Source organism: Trachymyrmex septentrionalis, unplaced genomic scaffold (genome assembly GCF_001594115.1).
Source record: "Trachymyrmex septentrionalis isolate Tsep2-gDNA-1 unplaced genomic scaffold, Tsep1.0 scaffold37, whole genome shotgun sequence".
In the NCBI taxonomy this organism is placed as follows: domain Eukaryota; kingdom Metazoa; phylum Arthropoda; class Insecta; order Hymenoptera; family Formicidae; genus Trachymyrmex; species Trachymyrmex septentrionalis.
The window spans coordinates 7,264,056-7,286,704 of NW_017305536.1; the positions used below are offsets into that span (position 1 = coordinate 7,264,056).

At 36.1% G+C, this 22,649-nt stretch overlaps 1 protein-coding gene across 1 annotated transcript in view; it reads left to right on the forward strand.

The window, feature by feature from the left end:
• Window positions 1-22,649, forward strand: part of LOC108750595 — a 115,960-nt gene that overhangs the window by 33,769 nt on the left and 59,542 nt on the right. The window contains exons 6-7 of the mRNA XM_018490128.1: window positions 18,580-18,722; window positions 20,972-21,315. Coding sequence (XP_018345630.1) covers window positions 18,580-18,722; window positions 20,972-21,315 — 487 coding nt within the window. The remainder of the gene's footprint in view (window positions 1-18,579; window positions 18,723-20,971; window positions 21,316-22,649) is intronic.

A 22,649-nucleotide genomic window follows, 5' to 3' on the forward strand; every position in this document is an offset into this window, starting at 1 on the left:
AAAAGAATTGTATTTGCTTCTTTTTAATAATATAACTTTGCGCGTTCATTACCTTTTTCTAGTCATACTTTTCTGTTCTATAAAAGCTTAATTTGAAAGAAAGAAGGAAAGCTTGCTGTGACATTTCAATATGGTAATCAATGAGTAAACCACGCACGTGGAAATCGCGCGGAGCCACGCGTTGCATTAAAATGATCTGAAAATGAAATTAGACGAGCGAATAAATTGACAAATTCTCGCACGACTGTAATTTAATTCAGCAACACGTGGATTGAAAAATTCATTTGTGTTATCGAGAGAAAGGTGATAGCATTTTCATATTTGGGATAACGAAGTGCATTGGAGTTAAAATCCGCCGATAATAACTAACCGAAGATGCATGGAAAAAATCCACATCGCAGTAGATAGACTGATAATGACCCGATCGGTCTTTAATTTTGATAAATGAATTCGTGAAGGAACGGAGCCGCTTTTAACGAGCTACGTTGTGCTTATGCAGCTTTTTTATCGCCTTCCACGCTTCGAGGATATATCGGTCGCGCTATGAAAATAACTTCTGTTCTTCGATTATCGCGTCGCGAGTGGAATTCATTTTAACGCGATAGTTTACGTGCGTTCCTGTACGCAATTGCTTCCTGTCATTATCGCATTTTTATAATTAATATAGAGTTTGCACATTGGAAAGAACGATTTTGCTGAGGTATAAAAGTTTAAATATATAATAAATGCAGATTTGAAAATAATTTTGTTGGATTATCAAAATAATTATGTAGAAAGCTCAAACGTGATTAGCAATGCTGCCAAAAGTTTTGACATTTTAGCGACCAATTTGAGCGTTCTGTGTAATTACTTTGGCTCAACAAAATTATTTTCGAATTTGTTTCTAGTTAAATTTTCAATTTCAGCAAAACCATTCTTTCCATGTAGATACAAATCTGAAAGCCATCAAAATAATTACGTAGGACTCTCAAACTGATTGCCAGAATATCAAAACTTTTTGTAGCTTTTCTTATCACGATTGAAATTTCTACAAAACTATTTTGATAGCCCAATCAAATTATTTTCAGATTTGTATCTAGCTAAATTTTTAGATATTTCAATAAAAATGTTTTTTTCCGTGATAAGTACGTAATACAGACGACGAAGAAATCTGATATTCTTGAGATAACGCAAAATAATCATTAATATATATGCAAATTTGATCATATTTAATATTTAATTTAAATCGTGCACACACGTCGCAGCAATAATTCTCTGATATTGTCGAGCTAATATGAATTATCATTCGCGCAACCGCGACACTTATCTCACTTTGTACGAGCCAGTGTTGTTTCTCTATTCTTGCAATAATTGTTCGTTTGTTATTGATTAATCACGTCATTACTGCTGTAATTACATAACGTTTAACGTTGATTTTTAATTTGATTATCTTTAATGCAAAATTAATTACGCTAATTATTTTCTCAATGTATAATAAGCAGTTATTGCATTTATTCCGTGTTAAGCTAATAATATTTGTTGAATGCGTGTAATGATCGTTCCCTTTTAACTTCTCAATATTTCCAGTCGAACGTATTGCAACTTGATCGAAATTTATTGCTGAAACAGTAATGATTCAAACTCGAACATTTTCTGATGAAGAACAATTTCATTTCCGTTTTTATTCAATATATTCTAATCTGTAAGAACGTTGGAAAACCATCTGTGTGGAAAAAAAAACGTATAGCTGCGGATTATTCAGATAGCACAAAGTACGTGAACTATTCGCTCTCGAGGGGATGCTAAAAATCCATTTCTTGTTATATCGACATAGATATACTTGACTCCTCTTCTTATGAAAGCCGTCCATTTTAGGGCGGAGCCTCTGCCAATCCGCTTCCAACGAGGAGATACGTATCCAAAGGGATACTTTTACGGCTTTCAAGCGTAGAATCTTTCGCGTTACATTTATATTCATATGGAAATGAGGCTGCGAAGACACGGGAGGTACGGTAATCGGTGTGCGATTTAGAACTTGGGACCGACGTCTCATGTCGTCGCAGCGGAAACGTCGCAGTCGACGCGGCACTTACTGTGTCACCGCACACATCGTCTCCGCGCGTACATACCTCGCTATCTTTGCATTGATTACTCCATTGTGGTTCGTTAATGACGTCAGGTTGCTGCAACAACACTAACCTGCGGCACGAAGCGGTTCGCTCAACGTCGACGATTAATTCCGACGGAATTGATGGCATTGCGATAATGGTCGAATATATAGGCGCGATGCAGAGATAGATAGATAGATAGATAGATAGATAGATAGATAGATAGATAGATAGATAGATAGATAGATAGAGAGAGAGAGAGAGAGAGAGAGAGAGAGAGAGAGAGCGAGGGGGGGAGGGGGAGGGGGAGATTGATACAGAGATGGACACACAGATAGACAGAGAGCGAGAAAGGGAGAGGGGGAGAGAGAAAGTGTTCGTGTGTGTTCGTGACACGGTCGCGATGGGAATACGAGATGTAACGACGATATCCCGTTTATCTCGATATTTCCGGCGCGAGTAATCCCGTGACGCTCGAATATACGGTCGAAAGGGCGAGAGCCCTGATCGAAGAGGTAGAGGATGAATCTCCCGACGCGCGACGCGAGAGAGAAACGTCCACCCTTACCGCCCTTGTAAAAAGTTGCCCGCGGTTTATCGTCCCCGCGGCTACGTGCCAGGAGGCGAGATGTATGCGCGCAGTCGTTTCCCTGCATGTGCGTTTCGCTCAGAGACAGAGGGAAATGGCAAAAAGCGGAAACTGGTAGCAGAAAGTGCAGGAGATGGCTCGTTACGCGCTTCCATCATGCGTTTCGGGCAAAAACGGCGAGGTACGGCGGTTCGCTCGCGACGTCGGCAGTATCGGCACAATATACGTATACGCGTTCGAGTGCCGCCATTCGTGCCTTGTTGGAGGCGTGCGTGCGGAACGATGACGGATCGCCCGTCTGGAATATCAAACAATCGTTCAATAAAGCGCGTCCGTCATATGCGACGTCGTGTGTCCCAATCGGCGTCGATCTGGTAGTAAAAAAAAAGCAAAAAAAAAAAAAAAGCGACACATTAGATTCGACATCCCATCGAGTGCCCAATGCTGTTTAATAGCGACACGCCTTATACACTCGCGCGATATTAATTTTTCTGCCGCAATAACAGAGCTGCTTGTAGTAATATCGATCCTCGCGCATTTGCCCGGCGATATAAATTACGCACGCGAGACGCGAATATGATTCCTATTACGCTATTTTTCATAGCTCGTTGTATCACCTCTTTTGTGAACGTGTGGATTGAAAATAGTCACTTCGGAAAAACACTTCGGAATGGCCATTTTAAACTTGCTAAAATGATTATACTGCTTATACCAAACCAGTACTCAAAGATGAATCTATTTTTGTAAACTCTCATGTGGAAAATATGTTTCTAAAAAAATAATGACTACGCGCGAAAAAAAGGAAGGGGAAAATCTCAATTCTCTTGCCGTAATATACGTTTTAACGTGTTATATTTCGGATTAATTAACTCTCCAAAGTATAATGGTTTATTGGATTCACTTAATTATAAATCTCTTTGTCAGAAATGTCAAACAATTCAATTTTTTTCTATATGTTACATCTGCAAATTTGGAAATTGTTCTTATTAAAATACACTTTAGTATACGATAATACCTAGAAAGTATTCATTACTTTTTACGGGTAATACCATTTTGATTTTACGTTATATTATAAATTTTCTTCGAATTGTCCTTGAAATTAATTAGTGCCTTTTAATTAACATAAATTAAACGGATCTTAGGAGCTGCGTACAATCAAAGAGAAATAAGGATAAGGAGAATAGAAACAGGAAACCAGTTACACCGAAAATGCACATTCTAATAGGATGAAATCTGTTATTCTGCTTCCCTGTTCTTTTGATTATGTACAACCAGATTTTGGCATTAGTAATTGTATTACAGATTTTGTTAGCTCCGGAGAATTAAATAGGATTTACTATATTTTTTTCATACTCAATTGAAGGAATATTATTTAGAAATAATAGTTACGAATTTTAAATGTATATTTCAGAATTCCTGATCCGCTTCCATTTGTTACATATGCATGCAAATACTAGGAAATTGTTATGTTGCGGTATTAATAGTACAGTAACCGTAACATTTATGCGAATTTTCGGAAGGCCGGCCGTTGAAATTTATGCGTCGAATAAATTTTATACGTCCGTTTGCTCGTTCGCTTTTTAACACGGTGATGCGCGCATGTGTTCGTCGCGAATACTCTGTATTGAATTTAATACCTCATTGCGTATTTATGAAAACGGTACGCATACTACGGCGATACATAATATAGCGATTTGTTTGATTTTAATTAATGAGTTGTCATCCGTTCGAATTTTGCGGTAGGATCCACAAATTGCATCTGACACGAAATTATTTCGAGCAAGTGCGCAACGACGGCAAAGCGACGGTTAAAACCGAATGAACTCATGATGATTTCGTTCGATGAATTACTATTGAAGACCCGTAGATAGATGTGTTTTTTTTCTTTGATTGTTATAAATAAAATTCTTGTATTAATATAAATGTTTTGTACACCGAGAAAAAAATTGTTCATTTTAATTAAATTAATTTAATTCGTTTTTTCTTTCGATGAAGAATAGATGTATTTAAGTTGAACATATTATATTTTATAATACTTGAATATATTCTTCAACGAGAGATGTAAAGACGAACTAAATTAATTTAATTAAACAAACAATTTTTGTCTCAGTGTATCGAATATAATTAATAAATCGCAATAACTCATTAAAAATTAATGTGGAAATTTGTAAAATAATTATTTGCTTCAATACATATTTAAATCTAACGCTTGTTAAATAATTAACGCACGTTAAATAATTAACCGTAAAAAAATTTCCGCGAAGTGAATTATTATTACTATTATAACGAGATATTGTATTTCAACGGAATTGTAGATAATAGAAATCTTGTTGATGTACATTAATCTAAATTGAGCTTTTCATCTAAGTTCGATCAATGTCGAATCCCTTGGAATTTTTTATAAATTTATAAAGTACTCGTAAAAACACGCATTATATATAGAACCGTATAACGTGAACTTTTTATACGCGAATTTTTTCATTTCTCGTTGAAACGATCGCAAGGGGCGGGGTATTTGCTAGATAAATGTTTGGAGAAATTTTAATATTGTTTTATATTATATATTCGGCTCGCTTTGCATGGGATGAGACGGGCGATATTGAGCGTACCGTCGATGTGAAACAATTTTAGTGTATCGGGGCGGAAATTGTAGAGAATGTAACAGCGCGGGCTGTGTTATTTTACAGCTAGTTATTATTCACTCATTTATAAAATGAGAATTGCCAGCACATTTCCATTTTCTAATAACAACGGTCTGTAATTTCGTGATAATCGCGCTGTTTATTCTCGTACGCGGCACGGCCGGCCGGCCGCCGATTGACCGACCACATGAATATTCCTATAAGCAGTTGAATTGTGCTCGTTGGAAAATCTGTACCCTCCATAAATTATATGGCGCGGTCGCTCACCGCCCCGAAAGATAAAATATTCAGCTTTGATATGGAAACGCGTTATTACCATAACGTCGTCGCACGATTCGATTCCGTTTCCTGCTTTAATCAGTGCGATAAATCTAATATACCTTGACCGTTAACCCGTTCCCAGATTGTACAGATATGTGGCCACATATCGTTTATAATATCTCTGTGTAATTTTTAATAATTCTGAAAATGTTTGTCATAATAATAATAATAATTACAAAACAAGAGATGGAGGTCTCATCAAAATTGGTCAGAAAAATGTCTAGAATTTTTAGCAATTACAATATCGAAACTGACATTTTATACAATTACGTAAACAAATTATTGACCTGTAAATTTGTTATATAATGTTTTTGTTATGCAAAAGCTTTTAGTTGAAGCGTATAACGTTGTTAACGTAAAAGTGATTACACGATCTTGCTTGATTTTGAATAATAAAATGACCAATGCATTTGGATTCTTCTGAGATCTCAATTGGAGAATTTAATGTGACGCCAGAGAAGATCGTCATTGATAAATGCTGTTTGCTCCAAATATTTACGTGCTATTGGCTATATGCCCGTTGCCAGTCTTTTATAAAGACGCATCACTTTTTGATCTCGTCACACGCCCGATTTTTATGTTCAATCCGGCATTTTTTGTTCTGATGTTTTCTACCGTGTAAAATTGTTTAATATCAATTATATTTTAAACCAAATATTAGTTTCATTCGACGAAATTAATTGAAAGAATTGGAAATCAATCCACCGTCACACATATTTCTCTATTGTTGTTTTTAATTTCGTATTTAATAATCATTTATTGTTGACCATCATCGCTAACGAAAATTTTCAATGCCCTTCTTTTCTTTAATTGGCATCTATAAATTGTCATGCTGCTATCTCTCCGAATCATTTTTTTCTTTATGCAAATAATTGCAAAATGTTTTTATGAAAATGCAGCAAATAAATTCAGGCAGTTAATTAGTTAACTTAAAGTTTAACAGCGAAGCTACTTTCGTCTTGACATTTTCGTTAAGGAGTGATCGACTTTAAATTTACCCAAAGAATTTGTTATTTAAATTTGATAGAACTGGAACGTTTTATAAAAACGAGTGCATGAAGAACAAGCGAATGAAAGCAAGTGTTGAACTTGGAGAGAAAAAAAAAACTTGGTTTTTCAATTCGCATTCCAAAAGTGAAGGGACAAAGATTATAAGCGTCGCGTCACATAATTTGAGGTCTGCTTGAAATGGATGAGGAGGCACTTTCGTAGATTAAGGACAGTTTGCAGTGGGCAGCAAAATAAACGTTGGAGGACGCGGTGTCACTTCAAATCGCAATAAATGATGGATCGCTCTCGTCCAGAATATCGGCGTGCCATGAGCTTGAGGGACGCATTATTCTTGCTGCAATCTCGACCACTTCCTTTCACGATACCGCGCTCGCGACACGGCCAATTTACGTCCCTTTTTTCTTCTTCTTCGGCTTCACGCGGCATTTAAACGCGAATGGAATTCAAATGATATAGGTCAGCGGTATCTTTCGATCTCTGTGCTTTCATGCCCGGATTATTACGTCGGAGTCTCGTCTGTTTTGTTTCAGGACGCACACGGCGCGGCCTTTAATTAGATTAATTGCGCCTGGTTTCGCGTGTTCGCGCATTCTCTCATCCAACTTTTCGTCGTCTTTCACAAACATTTCTGGTATTTGTTTTTTTTTTTTTTTTAACTCTTTTTTACAAAGTGCCGTCAACGGTTTTGTTCGATTAATTTTTTTTTCTTGTCCTGTCGTATGCGGGTGATATGTGTATTTGTTTATTCATAAAATGGTTAGTTATTCGCAAGCGTTTTTGTTTCCGAGCTAGGATTGCGAACTGACTTTTTCTGTTTGTTTGTTTAGAAAATCCATTACCGTTCTTTTAACTATATATTCATTAAAAATACATGTTGGAAAACAAGAAACGGAATGAGACATTAACCTTTGAGTAGATAAGTGTTCAAAACACCCCAAACCAATTTAATTTTTAATTATATTTTTTTAACAGTATAAACTTAAATCTACATTATTTATATTTTTATGAGGTAGAGGAATGTAAAAATATTTAAGACCTTATTTCTTTTTATTTTCCTTTTCCAGAACAGAAGATAACTTTAATATGGTATCTATAACGTAGAATATTGTAGCCACCTATTTAAAGATTTAATATCGTGACGGAATAAAATCGATGTGACAGTTTGTTCATTGTTACAGAATATTCCTTTAGTACGTTAACAATAATAAGATTTTATTAAGACCGACATAATATTAAATACTAAGTATAAGCATATTCAAGCCTATATAACGGTCAAAGCTAGACCTTCTCAATACCTAAATAATTCACAGTGAATTATCTATATTCTATATATGTACATGCATGTATACCATATTTTTATATACCATAGTTATTCAAAAGCGTTGTAGGCTTAGTGTTTAGTTCCTTAAATTGAGCATCGATTAATCTAAATGAGTCTAGTCTCTCTCTCTCTCTCTCTCTCTCTCTCTCTCTCTCTCTCTCTCTCTCATGCGGTGAATTATAGAGATTAGACGAAGTACCCTCGTCAAGCAACTTGGCACGGAGCTTTGATCATGTCGGATAATATCGCGGTGACAATATATGTACATTAAAGGGTACGTAGGATACAAAGGTATGTATCGAGTAACCTAAACCCATAATGAGATAATAGTCTTAATGTACGTAATAGTTTCACGCATATGAAAGGGAGTTTTGAATAGCCAAGTACATGCCAATGACAAAGTCACGTCTCACGTTTAATTGAGTTGTCATGTTTTCGGGAAATTTAGATCTTAATTAACATTTCCTATTTTCTGATTAACGATCCTTTCCGAAATAATGAATGACTTGACAACGGGTTAATTTATCTAACCACAAGATAGTGAGCGTATACCGATGCCTCGCCGTCTCAATAACTCGAGTTAGGATTTCCTTATCTCAGCCAGCGCGAGTTTGAGTTAATACAACTTCATCGGGTGTCGGATATGAGAAGCGTCTGTATCCATTATGGACTCTCCGATTAAACGATGTCCTGCTGCGGTAAGTGCGAAATTATTCGATCGTGTCCGCTCGAAGTATCTGCGTGGGCGAGGTGAAGTCGATCGTATTTTTAGTTGCTATTTTTAGCACGCACTTGCGCCTGGTAAGTAGCGCAGAACACGTTGGATGGAATTTTGCAATTCTGAGAAACAGTTTTAAATAATTTTAACGACGATGGCATTTGTCGCTAATGCACGGGAAGAACAATTTTGCTGAAGCATCGAGAAAGCTAAATACGTATCTGAAAATAATTTTGTTTGGATTCTACCAGAATAATTATGCAGGATGCTGGTTGCTACGTAAAACTTTTTTTAGCATTATCATCAACGCTTGAGCTCGTATTAGATTAGAAATTGAAATGGAGATTGGATTGAAATTTAACCAATCAGAAGAAAGAATACCAATCTCAAGTTTAAAGAATTTGCTTTGATTTGATTCAATCTAATCTCAATTTATAGTCTATTACGGATTTTAAATGTTCTTTATACATATATATAATTATTTTGATGATCCAACAACAAAATTATTTTCAGGTCTATATCTAGCAAAATTTTTCGATAATTCATAAATCGTTCTTTCTGTAGATAGAATTGCGAAATATTTAGTTAGCGAAGCATTGTTACGCATTGAGCGATCTTAGAGTTGTGTATCGAATAATTTTATGCTTACTCTGCAATTTCTATCCTTTCCAATGGCTTAGCGAGTTTTGATTAAATTTTCCGAGGTAAAGATATGGCGTGCTGTGCAGCTGTTTGATGTTTCGACAATTTTGCTAATCGCAAACCAGAAATTTTGCATGCTGAAGAAATTTTGCTTACACTTTCTCGGATTCGACCTCGTCGAATCGCTGACCTGCTATCGTGCGTTCGTTTCACTTGCAGCGACGGCTTCCAACAGCACAAAACTTTTTTGGAGTCGCACAAAAGAGAGGGAAAGGAAGATTAACCTACTAGCGACTGGACCGACACTGTGTAAGCCCTATACGTCAATCTACCGAAAACTTCTGGCTTATCCACCCTGGCTTACCCACTAATTCGGAGTCCACGACCTGTCAGTGAGAGAAAAAGATGGGATTCTTCGGTGGTTTCTCTCGTGTATCTGTGTTTTCATCAAATACAATGGAACTTATTTTATATACTTACTTTGCGCGACGCAAGAGAATTCTGCGAGATATCGAGTCACTTATCAGATATCGCGAGTCTATTGACTGCTTCAATAGCTTGTTCTGACATTGGTAAGAATAGTACAAACAAATAAATGTTGCGCATAAACCAGATACACGTAATATTGCTTTTTCCGAAAAGCCAATTTCATTCACATAGCTAGCTTGAATAGTTGAGTAGACGTGCGATTCACTTTTTCGGAAAAAACAATTTTGCATCTCGATACATGTCGATCAATCATCTCCGGATTATACCTTGTTTGTCACATCGTCATTTCTCGCATCGCCATTTCTTCTTTCCGCCTCGATCCAATTGCAGTTATTGCAAAAGGGAAAACGTTTCTACAGAATAAAAAAAAAAAATAACGAAGGTGTCTGCGTGACACGAAATTCGGATCGAATTCCGTAGCAGATTCACCGTATTCAATTCGAGGTACAGTGTCGCGAGTGCGACAGGGAAATTTTCACAGAGATACGCGAACACCCTCGTTTGCGAGACGCTGTCGGGGAATTGTTATGTGCACGCACGTCGTGTGATATATCCCGACGCGGTGAGAAATTGCGTCGTATATTTGACTTGCAAACGATGATCGCGGTTTCACCTTAAGCCTCGGGACGCGGACGTTTATATATCTTGATATTCTAAAAGTTTCGGCGACGTATTCCGAGGGATACGCGGTCTGAATCTGATGTGAGGGAGATACCTCTACTACTGAACTACTACTGAAAACAATAGGAGGAAGTTTTCTGCCTCCGCTATTCCTAAGTGGTGAGAAATGCTATATATATAGGACAACATATGCGAATCGATAAGTGCGCGCTGTGGTTTATGTATGTAATTTTGTGTGTGTGTGTGTGTGTGTGTGTGTGTGTGTGTACACACACACACACACACATATGTGGTTTATATATACATATGTATATATAGATAAACCATATATAGGTACATACATGTATTGTGTATATGTATATATATATATATATATATATATATACTATATAATATACTATATATACAGAATGTTCTAGAAATTGTGATATAACCGGAAAGGAGGTGATGCCTCATGTAAAAGTAAGCCGAAAATAAAGAATAAAATTTTTTCGTACAGAGTTCTGTTTTTGAGAAAATCGAGTTTGAAAGTCGAGTTTGTTAATTACACGTGTACTTAATGTGCACTTGACGTGTACTTGACGTGCTATAATCTGCTTGGTTTACTCAACTGTCCACCACTATTTCTATTTGCATCTTTAATTCGTCGAGCAAGAATTTATCTGCGACATGAAGATATTTTTAGCAGTTTCTCAGTTAATAAAATAAATACATTATTGAAACACTTATTTGCACGTTACTTTATATTAAATTCAGACTGATTCAGATATAAAAATAGTGGTAAATAATCAATGAATGTTAGATTAATAGCTTGTAGATTAATAGCTTGTCAAGTGCTTGTCACGCGCGTACTTAACGAATATTCAAACTCGATTTTCTTGAAACAAAACTATATACAAAAAAAAATTTTATTCTATATTTCCGACTTATTTTTATTCGCGGAATCACTCCTTTTCTGATTATATACGGTTTCCGGAGCGCTTTGTGCATGTGTGTGTGTGTGTGTGTGTGTGTGTGTGTGTGTCAAAGGAAATACAAGCGGCTAAAACAGAAGATAGATCGAGGATTTCCTTTGTGCAGAACATTCGCATTAATTTTTGCCGCTCTGGGGCTTTCTATTTCTACGTATTCGGCATTGAATTTTTACGCAGTAGCAGTTTTTTTGCATTTCATTATCCGACACGTCATATATTGAGAACGTGATAATGTTAAATATTAAAAGATACGCGATTTTATTTTCTATGCATATTATGTATACATTTTAACCGAAGAATACGTTTACATCTGTGATCGTATTAAAGTTAAAGAATTATTAATTACATATTGAATCAGAATATTTTTGTTTCATGTTTCGTCACGATTATCTGCCAGTGCTTTTTGCAATTTGCTCGACTGCAGGCATTGCGAAGCTTAATTACTAATCAAATACAATTCACCTCGTTCTGTTTTCATGTTTACAGTCCGACTGTATTCTGCATTTAGCGATGGTCACTAGACTAATAACATTTGCGACATGCAAATCGAAATGGGCTCGGCTTTTGAAACGTTTGGACACTTTATAAAGGGGTTGTACTATCAAGATTTTCAAAATAATCGATCAATCAGATTAATTTTTTATGGAGAAGCGAACAACATTTAAAATTGGAGCCAATATAATGAATTATCGACTCTTGGTGCCGGTTTGAATATATTTTAGATTATCTTTGCGTATCCTCTACACACGTGCACAGTTACGTGCTCCATTTTCAATAGATAGAGATAGTATCGATCAAGCGCTTTACAAGCGCTTGCAAGCAGATCAGGCAGTCTGCAGACTGAAGAATAAATAACTCGCGATGCGCTGGAATCACTAACTGCAATCAGTGCAGAGCCGAATTGCAAAACAACAACCGTTCTTCCCTTCCCAAGGGCCAGTCGAATAATGAAGAGGTACAAAAAGCAGCTCCAATGAAAAAAAAAAAACAAATGACTTTTTTCCGCTTAATGAAAACATTCATGCATGATCATTGAAGAAGATAAAAAAAATACGCCCCTTCCACGGCGTGCAGCTGTTGTTTGTCGGTATTATTTACGTAGAGCATAAATTACGTCTCTGAGCTAGTTACGTAATTATCTTGTAGCACTTGCAGTTCCCGCAGAATTTACGTGGGCGATTTTGCATAATGGTCGCGTTTCAGACAAAGTGTGAGCCCGAGCTGTTCTCTAACAGTTTGGAAATTCGGCGAAAGTTTAGTGTGCCAGTCAGTCGTGTAACTATATCGCAGTACGAAACAATGGATAGTTAGACGTCTCACGTTACGTCGTACAACAGATCTTAAATCTTCCCCAAGCCTGATCCCCAAACCTGACCAGAGTGTAGCATAGAATTGGGACAAACAATCTGCCGAAAAGGGCATTTTTCTTAAAACGCAATGTTTGCCAGAGTTGCCACAAAACTGGAAATCAGGAAATTGTCAGAGAAATTAAAAACGGTCAGGGAAATTAGGAAAGAGTCAGGGAATTTTGCACAATTTCCTGAAAAATTAAAATTCTTGGCTGTAAAAAAGTTTGATATATGTATCGCACGCGTAATTAGAAATACCAACTTAACAGTTAGAAATGCAAGTGCAAGTGTCAGAGAACAACATTAATAATAATTTGTTATGTTCAATTGATCTCTCAAAATATTTAATGAGATTTCCAAATCGGTACAAAAATACAAAAACTTTGAAAATATTATTGAAAGTCAAAGAAAATCATGGAATTTTGCCTAGAAATCAGGGGAAAATCATGGAATTTAAGGACGAGGAATTTGTGACAACCCTGTTTATGCAAATTATAGGAGTGAAGGACAAGAGAAGAGATGCCCATTTGTTGAGCATTAAATCGAGGAGCTAAGAGCTAAGAGCTTTTACATTTCATGTCGGAGTTTCGATGTTACGTCGGTTTTACGACTCTGGCCGGGAGAAACGGCTAGGAACGCGCGATAAACAGAGAAAGAAAAACGCGAGAAGGAAAAACGAGTCGTGCACAGAGTCGCGTTTTTTTTTTTTTCTTTTACGACGATATATCCGGCTGCTCGCTCCTCATGTATGCTAAGAGACGGCTTTGAAAACCCTGCCCCTTCTCGACGCCGGCTCGCCGCCGCCGGTGTTTTCCTACGTCGAACGAACTCCACGGCCCACTCTCTTTTACTCGCTACCCTTACACGAGGCTATCCACCCTCGTATATACTTCGAAGCGCCGGGCGAGCTGCGGGAGTAATCTGAGAGCTCGGTACACACGGGCTCGCGCAGGATACGCCTCATTCATAATTTACAGGGCGCTGGAATACGGGGAGAGCACCGCCGCTTCCTATACGCTTCTGCGCGCCACGGCGCCAATCCGCTCGCACATCCACCGTTGTCCACTGCATTAATTCGATCATCCTTATATGTTTCGCTTTTATACCTACCTCGCGTGCTGCGAGCGAAATTTTTATCAGAGTCATTATTATGATCTCGCGAATGACCTTTCCATCCACCTTTCTTTCGTGATTTTCAAAGTGCAAAGCACATCAATGCCGTCTTTTTATTCGTGCGTCGTATTTCCACTGCTATTTCACTGCTATCTTTATATTCTAACGAGTTTATACGTATTACCATTGATATCTTCATTTTACGAATTTTTTACTTGTTTTTTTTTTTTGTATCGCGCGCAAAGAGGATTTCCATCGTTCTTATCGTTATGACTTTATTCTTCGGATATTTATTACCGCGCAATTTCTGCAAATGATATCGGTTTATAGTTCATCCTCGTAGCAATTTTTTTAATTTTCTTTTATCCGTACAGTTGTTCTTTGTTGCGTCCTTTCTGTACAGTTTTTAAAATCTCATTTCTTTCTGTAACATTTTTGTTTAATTAATGTAAATTCATATACACAGAGAAGGAACATAACGGAGTATCTCCCTCGGATTTTAATAAGCTCTGAATATGTTAAAATATAGAAAAAAAAAAAGAGACTTTATAGATTTTCTCGCACGAGGGTGAAATTCTCCTTTAAAAGAGGTCGTTTTTTTCTTTCTAAGTGAATATCTAAACCGTCCCAAAAGATATAAAAGGTATTTTAAATCGATAATGTTTTAAATAAATAAAAGTTAAATAGTTTTAAAAATATTTTATAATAATAAAATTTTTTTTATATCATAAATTTTTAGTATTATTATTATTATTATTATTATTAGGCGTTAGGAACTCGAAAGCTCATTGCCGCAAATACCAAATCCCGCCACTGTTCCCGTCCCTGAGCAAGATCCCTCCATTTGTGACCCTCGTACCCCATTTCGTTAAGGTCCATTATAATATTATCTTCCCATCTACGTCTTGGCCTACCCAATGGTCTTTTCCCATCCGGTTTACCAATTAGTACTTAAAATTTTATAATTTTTTTATCTCTTATAAATTTTTATAAGAGATAAAAAATTTTATTATTATTATTATAAAGTATTCTTGAATCTATTGAAACTATTTTAATTAAAAATATTTTTTAAATGATGGAGTAAATGATGGTTAGACATTAGAAAGAAAAAAAACTAATATTTTTTTCAAGAGAAAGTTTTCATCCCCTTAACGTGTAAAAAATCTTATAAAAAATATATGTTTCATATTTTGAAGGAGGATACTTGTGTTTCCTTGTTGGAATAAGTTCCTTTCTAGAATATACTAATATCATTCTTGGTTTTTATTTAGCGCAAATTATTGTTTCATGCAAAGAACCATTTATGTCATTTCGTAATGCGCAAGATGAATAGCAAAGTGAATAATCGTAACAAATGAAAAAGCAGAGTACAGAATGAATAATTATACGTTTGGTATCCCAGGTCTTAAGTTCTTGGGAGATTCGGGATAATCTCTTAAGAATCTTCGTTTTTGCGAGAACGTGGCTTTGTTCTACGTCGACACAGCTCCATAAGACTTGTTATATCATTACAGTTGTGTTCTTGTCGGATCTCGTCAGGCGCCTGTTCAAACCGCAGAAAATGGAAACGTAGATTACCGTGACCAAAGCGACATCATTAGTATCATTAGCGACAGCGCAGGCATTGAAATTCAGTTTGACGGAAATTGGGTAACGTGACCACCATCGTGCCATTAAATGCTGGATCGCGGTGTGTAGCTTTGCGTGCTATGCCAAATGTCGCGGAGAATGCCCCACTCGATAAACGATGGCGACGTGGAAGCGGTAACGGACATAATGTTATTTCCGATAGCGTTATCATCATGAGAGATTTTTACTGCAATTTCGATCCCGTAGGTTCTTACTGCGCGATATTTTCTCGTTATTTTAATTATTTGTTGTTATTCATGGCATGTATAAAAATTAAAATTTCATTAATAATTTATTTTATATTATTAAATTATTAATAATTTTATACTTCGACATTAAATTTCAACAGATATAGGAGCATCGAAAACTCTCTAAACGATTTTTAGCTCGAATGTAGTCAACTACCTTGTCAGCTGACACGGTTTACACGAAAAATTTTATTTTTAATGTCAACACGAAAAAGAACTAGAAAATAGAACGTTTCCCATATAGGATGCGCGGAGCATCGCTCGGAGGATTTGTGAATTTCAACTTCAACCAAAAGGTAGAATTCTGTAGATTCCTGTTTGCATTTCTAAAATTAAATTGGACAAGTCCTTTTTATTTGCTACTCAAACGTTGCCTCCTATTCAGGCAGCTATCACGCTTCTTATTTCGGCTTCCAGTATTCGTTACGCAAAAGAAGGAACATTCCGGTTTTATAAAGACCCAAACAGGTTTTAATTACGCGGAAGTTACGAGGCAACACAGGTACTTGGTGAGCGAGCGGTTATTTCGCCTTGCCTGTCCAAGACCGTCATCGAGAAATTTAATTAATCAGATATCAGGTCTTATCGCTTGTCAAAAGACCTTTATCAGACTATCCTCATCCTTCGTACCGCCGTATTGTCGTTCGAATTTCTCGACAGATTGTAGACTCGTACGGCCGGCTGGCTTGTTCCACTTAGTTCCACTTGAAGCGATATATCGATAACTTAGTTGTATCTTGACAGCATCTATAGAACGACGGGGACCACTTTCGGCACGAAGTATCTCGGCATTACGGCAATCTGTTGTATCCATCATTGTATTTCTTAAGGGCCGTCTATAATGGAAGTAACATACCGTAAACTGTAAGAAATTGACCAATCACAGTTGAATATGAAGAGAATATATTATAATTAGTTAATTTCTTATGGCTTAAAACTTACTATCTCCATTATATAGCCCTTTAAATGGACAACTGTATCGCGTGGAACTTTCATTCCTTTCATCCCTCTCGAGTAACGTAAATCTTGTTTATATATACTAAAAAAATATATACTAAAAAAATAATCATATCAATATATATTATTATAAAACAATGCTATATATTTTAGATTTATATCAACAGTATTGTTTTTAATTGAAAATAATTTTATTAATTTAATAATATTATTAATAAAAAACAAATCCGTGCTATTGTTTTAATAAAATTTTATTTGTTTTATTAATATTGTCATTATATACAGTGAGTGTAAAAAGTATTCGTTACAGAGAAAATATTTTTTAAAAAAAACTTTATCTTCAAAAAGTAAATATTATCTAGCGAGAATTGAGTCATCGAATTGATATCGATACAATGATTTTAACACCAATTCGACATCAATTCGACGTTTAATTGACCATCATTTCTTGCTGGGTAATTAACAATTTATTCATAAAGAATAAAATAGACTGTATATTTCTTAAAATTATATATACCAAAAAGATGTGTATTAAGTATAGAAAATATATCATCTGAGAAATAAGCGGAAATTAAAAATTCTATTATTTAAATGCTCAAAAAGTTTGTACAGTCGACAAATTTAGCTTCTAAAATCAGAAATACATGCTCGTTTGTTAGAACAGAATATATTTATTGTATAAAATTGCTAATTATTTTTTACAAGTACGACTGTTTTTTATAAAAAATTTCCTTGTACGAATACTTTTTGCTCTCACTGTATATATAAATCAACAAGATTATTTTTAATTAAAATAATATATACTATTGATAAAACATTTTTTTTTCCAGTGTACAAATAAACGATTCGGCGAGAACCGAATCTGCGTCCGGTCTTCTTATCTACCATCTGCGTTTATTCTAATCTAATTCTCTGTAATATAAGGTGTAATCTCACGTTCTCGAAAAGGCAACTGCAAGGGGCTGCATAATAAATTGAGTTAGCGTTCAAACGAATTATCCGATTACTGTTGTACGTCATGGAAATTTTAGCGCGATGCGAGATGCTGATAATTTTATTAAAAATATAATCGCCGTAGAGTCGGAGGGAAACTGCAAAGGATTTCATGATACATTACATCATATCGGCACGCGTTGTCTTGTTCTATACATCATAACCAGTAACCGAGCACTTGTGTCGAGTTGGCGACGTTACGATAATCCTTTGTATAAATATACGAGATAAGGGGAGGAAATTCTAGATATCGCCTGCAGCCTCCTGTCTGTGAGCGTTATCGTTCGCAAACGGGGAGGATTTTTGTTTAATATCAGCCGTATAACTCAGGATTGGAAGTTTAACGTTACGTCCGCGTTGTTAAAGAGTCTTAAAACGAGCACGAGCTAATTATGTTGCGGTCGTTGCGATAGGGAGGAAATTACGTGTGCGTCGATGTTTCGTAATAGGGAACCCCTATCTTCCTCTTCACCGAATAAAAATCGCAGCGATCTGATAATGCACGGTCCACCCTCCTCCTCTCGCGTAAAGCAATCTAATTATAACAGACCCGAGCGGGCCGCGTGTATTTGCATAGTGGGTATTCATATCGCGTTATTAGATAAGTTGATTATTGATCGTTTCCTGATTATTTAGCCGACCCAATTCGAAATACGTAAAGCAAATACGCGCGCCAAACGGCCGGAAATGTCAATGGCAAACAATATTATGCCTCGCGTAATACGCGCCATTTCGTCGCCTGTCTGAATGCAAAATTCATCGTTCACTCAGCAATCTGTTTTATTTACTTTGAGATTCATTTTTCACAAGTGGCAATCGAGTGTGATTTTCGTCACGAATAAACACATACCTGAATTATGGTATTTTTGTTTCAGCGACGGTCGACTGTTAGAAGGAGATCAAATATTGGCGATCGATGGGCAGCCCTTAGACTCAAACGTTTCCCATGAGCAGGCGATCTCGATTCTTCAGAAGGCCCGTGGTCTGGTTGAGCTAGTCGTAGCAAGAAGCGCCCAAGGTAATTACAATCTGTGTGATTGCACGCTGCGAACGGAATTCGCTTACGCCGGGAGAGATGAGGTCCCTTGTGTTCGATTTGCGCAGAAGATGATGCTGCGTAACGCGATTGTTTGTAATCCCCGATTGTAATTTGTAATAGATAAATTCAAGATATTTAAAATAAAAATAATGTTGTGACTCTAATTCAAGAATAATTTCAAAATAAATTGACTGTAAGAGCTTCCGCGTAAATAATATACTTATAATGGAATAAGATATAATTCGCAAAACAATTGGAATGTATTCACCAACACATTCACTCTTACAATTTCATTTTTACAATTTCATTCTTACAACAAAATTATTTCCGCAAACATTTCAACTCTGGATTTCAGTTTCTTCTTTGATGCGGAAGTCAAACTGGGGATAAGATATTTAGATAATCCGAAACAAAGCGTGGATTTTGCAGATTTCTTCAATGCGATTGTTATAATTTCCATTGTAATAGGTTAGTTTCAAGATATTTAAAATAAAAATAGTTCTATAGCTTTAAGAATAAATCAAATATAAGTAAATTGTTCATAAAAACTTCCGCGGTTGTTAGCGCATAAATAATATCTTTACAATGCAATAAGATATAATAGAATTCGCAAACAATTGAAATGGATTCGCCAACAAAGTTAACTCTACGAACGTTTCGACTTTGGATTTGTGTCCTCTTCGACGCGGGAGTCAAACTACGGTCAAGATAGTTAGATAATCCGAAACAAATGTTATGGATTTTGCAAATTTGTTTAACGCGATTGTAACCCTGGGTGAAATAGGTTAATTTCAAGATATTTAGATAATCCGAAGCAGCGTCGCAGATTTTGCAAATTTGCTCTTCTTTATCAAGGCATACTTTGTCCTTGCAATTTGCACGAAAGTAACGAACGAATATCTCGTGCATGTAACAAGAAAGACACTGTCCTGGACTATTATACGCCCTCGGCGATACAACATTGTCCACGCCAGCATAAATGTTTATTTTCGTTGAATTTCTCACGCCGTAGAGAGTTAAATTAGTTTCGTTAACTTTTTTCTGGCCCGGTTGCTGCATATGGAACAGCAAACTCATGCTGGATTGTTCATCTATGCGTGTACATGGTGCGAATAACGCAGTTATTTTGTGAAAATATCGCTTTACTTAATACTTAAATTTCTTTTATTACTTCATTCAATCGAATTTTATAAATGTGCTAACAATTTTGGAAAAATTGATCAAAATCCGACATTTATTATACACTTGGAGAAAGATTTTTTATATTTGTAACTGTAATTACATATTACACTATAATTACGATTATTACTGCTATAATATTAATAATAAATGGTTACTATAAATTACTAGTTAAATTCCTTTTGAGATAACATATAATATGGTTAATTGTCAGTAATTTCAACTTTGTAATAATAACAAGTATAATTATAGTCATTTTTGGTTGTTACTATATACATTTGTTGATAGAAGTATATATTGTAGTTATTATTACTAATATTATAGCAGTAATAATTATAGTAACATGTAATTATAGTTACAAAAATTTTTTCTCGATATATTATTTCTTTCAGTGTCAGAAAGTCTCACATATTTCCTTATGAATTAATTTCTGAAAATTATGAGCTGAAACCAACTTCCATAAAACATGTTATAATTAAAAAAGTTAAACGATAGGAGTAACTTCACGATTCGACTTCCACGAGTTCTTTGTTAATGAAAAAATTAATTCGTTTTTCTATAACAGTTCAACATTGGACTAAAAATTATACACTATATGACAGCAGTAAAAATATCACAAGCGCATTTTTAACAGCTTGAATTATGTAATATGTTAATACCATTTTATGCTCGAAGAAAGCGTCTCTAATCTATGTAATTGTTTAATTAATATTTTATTTACATTTTGGTTAACTTGTAAAAAATTTTTAGAAGGAGAAGTCTGATACATAGAAAAAAGTCTGGTTGAAACTGAACTAAACGCTAATGTTACTTTTCTAATTATTACCAAATAGGATTACTATGATTATGTTTAGTAATTTGTTGAATATTGCACCAACACGTTAAACACAAAGTACATTTAGCTATTACTAGACTTTTTCAGTATACAAGTAACTTTTTTGAGAAACTGCAGTTAATAAAATTACTCCTCATTGAAGTGCCGATCGTAGAGTACGTTGTGTTCGAAATGGTTAAATAATGGACGGAACGTGTGTACTTGCTATTGACAGACGTTGGGAGCTCTTTGCCAACGGATGAATTGTCCGGTGGTTCGAGTTCGACAGCGGCCGCAGGAGCAGCGTCGTCCATCGTCGGCGGCGGCGGCGGTGCCGTTGCTGGAAACAACCAGACAAGCTCCGACAAGGATCAATCGGTGTCAGCATCGTCCACCGTCGTTACACCGGGACCGACCCCGAAGTCAAGCCAGCCGGCCAGCACCACTTCGGCGGCGACCCCGACGCCCACGAATACACCAACACCTACACCGACCTCGACACCGGTACCTGGAGGCCTCGTTATCGAAAGGAGCCCCTCCGCCGTCAGCGACGCCTCCAAGAGTGGCTCTGACATGGTGGTGAGTCGCCGCCCTTTTTTTCCTTTCTCTCGACCTAACTCGCGTTCCTCAGAACGCCCTTTTCTTTTTTTAGAGAGCTTCACACGACGCGTTGTTTATAACGCCATAATTAGCGTTATTTATCTTATAAATCTGTAACTTTGTGACATTGACAATCAGTATCAATGTTGCGGATCGAATGATACATAAATTCCGTTTATTCAATTGTTTAATTACACGGGAAGAACGATTTTGCCGAAATATCTAAAAATTTAGATATGAAAATAATTTTATTGGACTATTAAAACAATTATATAAGAATTATATGAGAAACTCAAACACGATGAACAATGCTGCATTCTAACTTAATTTAAGTGTTTTACGTAATTATTTTGATAATGCAGCAAAATTATTTTTAAATCCGTATCTAGCCTTTTTTTTTTTAGGTATTTCAGCAAACTGTTCTTAAAATCTAATTGAAGATTTTTCGAGCATTTCGAAATACAGCTGAAGTTATGAAAAAAAAAAAAAAAGATTGCTCGTTGTATTGATTATGAACGAGAAATTTCTTCCAGCAATTTCTCGTTCATAATCAACACACAACGAGCAGTTGTATCGATAACTCTTTTTTGTGATCATTTTTCATCTCAACGGTTGTGCTCTTTTCCTTTTGTTCTTTCCCCCTTTTTCGCTCGAACGAAAGCTCCCCCGATCTTCTCTCTCGGTGAAGACTATTGTGCTGAATATTTCTCCACGTAAAAGGATGTTCTTCATTGGCTTTTAATAAGCGCGCTCTTATTTCTCTCAAGTCTTCTTATTTTATCGTGTAGCTCATAGCCAGGGCTTTCAGGCTCAGGAGATCGCCTTATGCGAACAAACTCCCGTGTCTCCCTCGGATTCGAGGATGCTTCATTCCGAAAGAAATATTTGCATTGGAGTCGCTCGAGTGGTGACACGCCGATAAAATCCCGATCGATAGCCCCGGTATAATTGGCCTCATTTGGACACCCTTCCACGGCGCCATCCCTCTTTTTTTTTATCCCTTTTCTGCTTTCTGCCGCGATAGTAGGAACAGCGAACGCGGCTATGACGGAAATAGAATTATTGGTACAGTCTTGTCGGCATCTCAAGGCAATAGTATCGCCAATAATATTTAGCTCGTATCTGCCAATGTTGGATGTTGCGGACATAGAGGAATGTATTTTTCCACAAAATATTATTATTAATTTTGTACTTTATATAAGAGAAGATAATATCAGGATCTTTCTATTTGCAGTTTCCTAATTACTCGAATAATATTCTGAGTTTAATTACAGAATTATTGAATCTGTACAGGAGTATTTTTGATTTTTCCC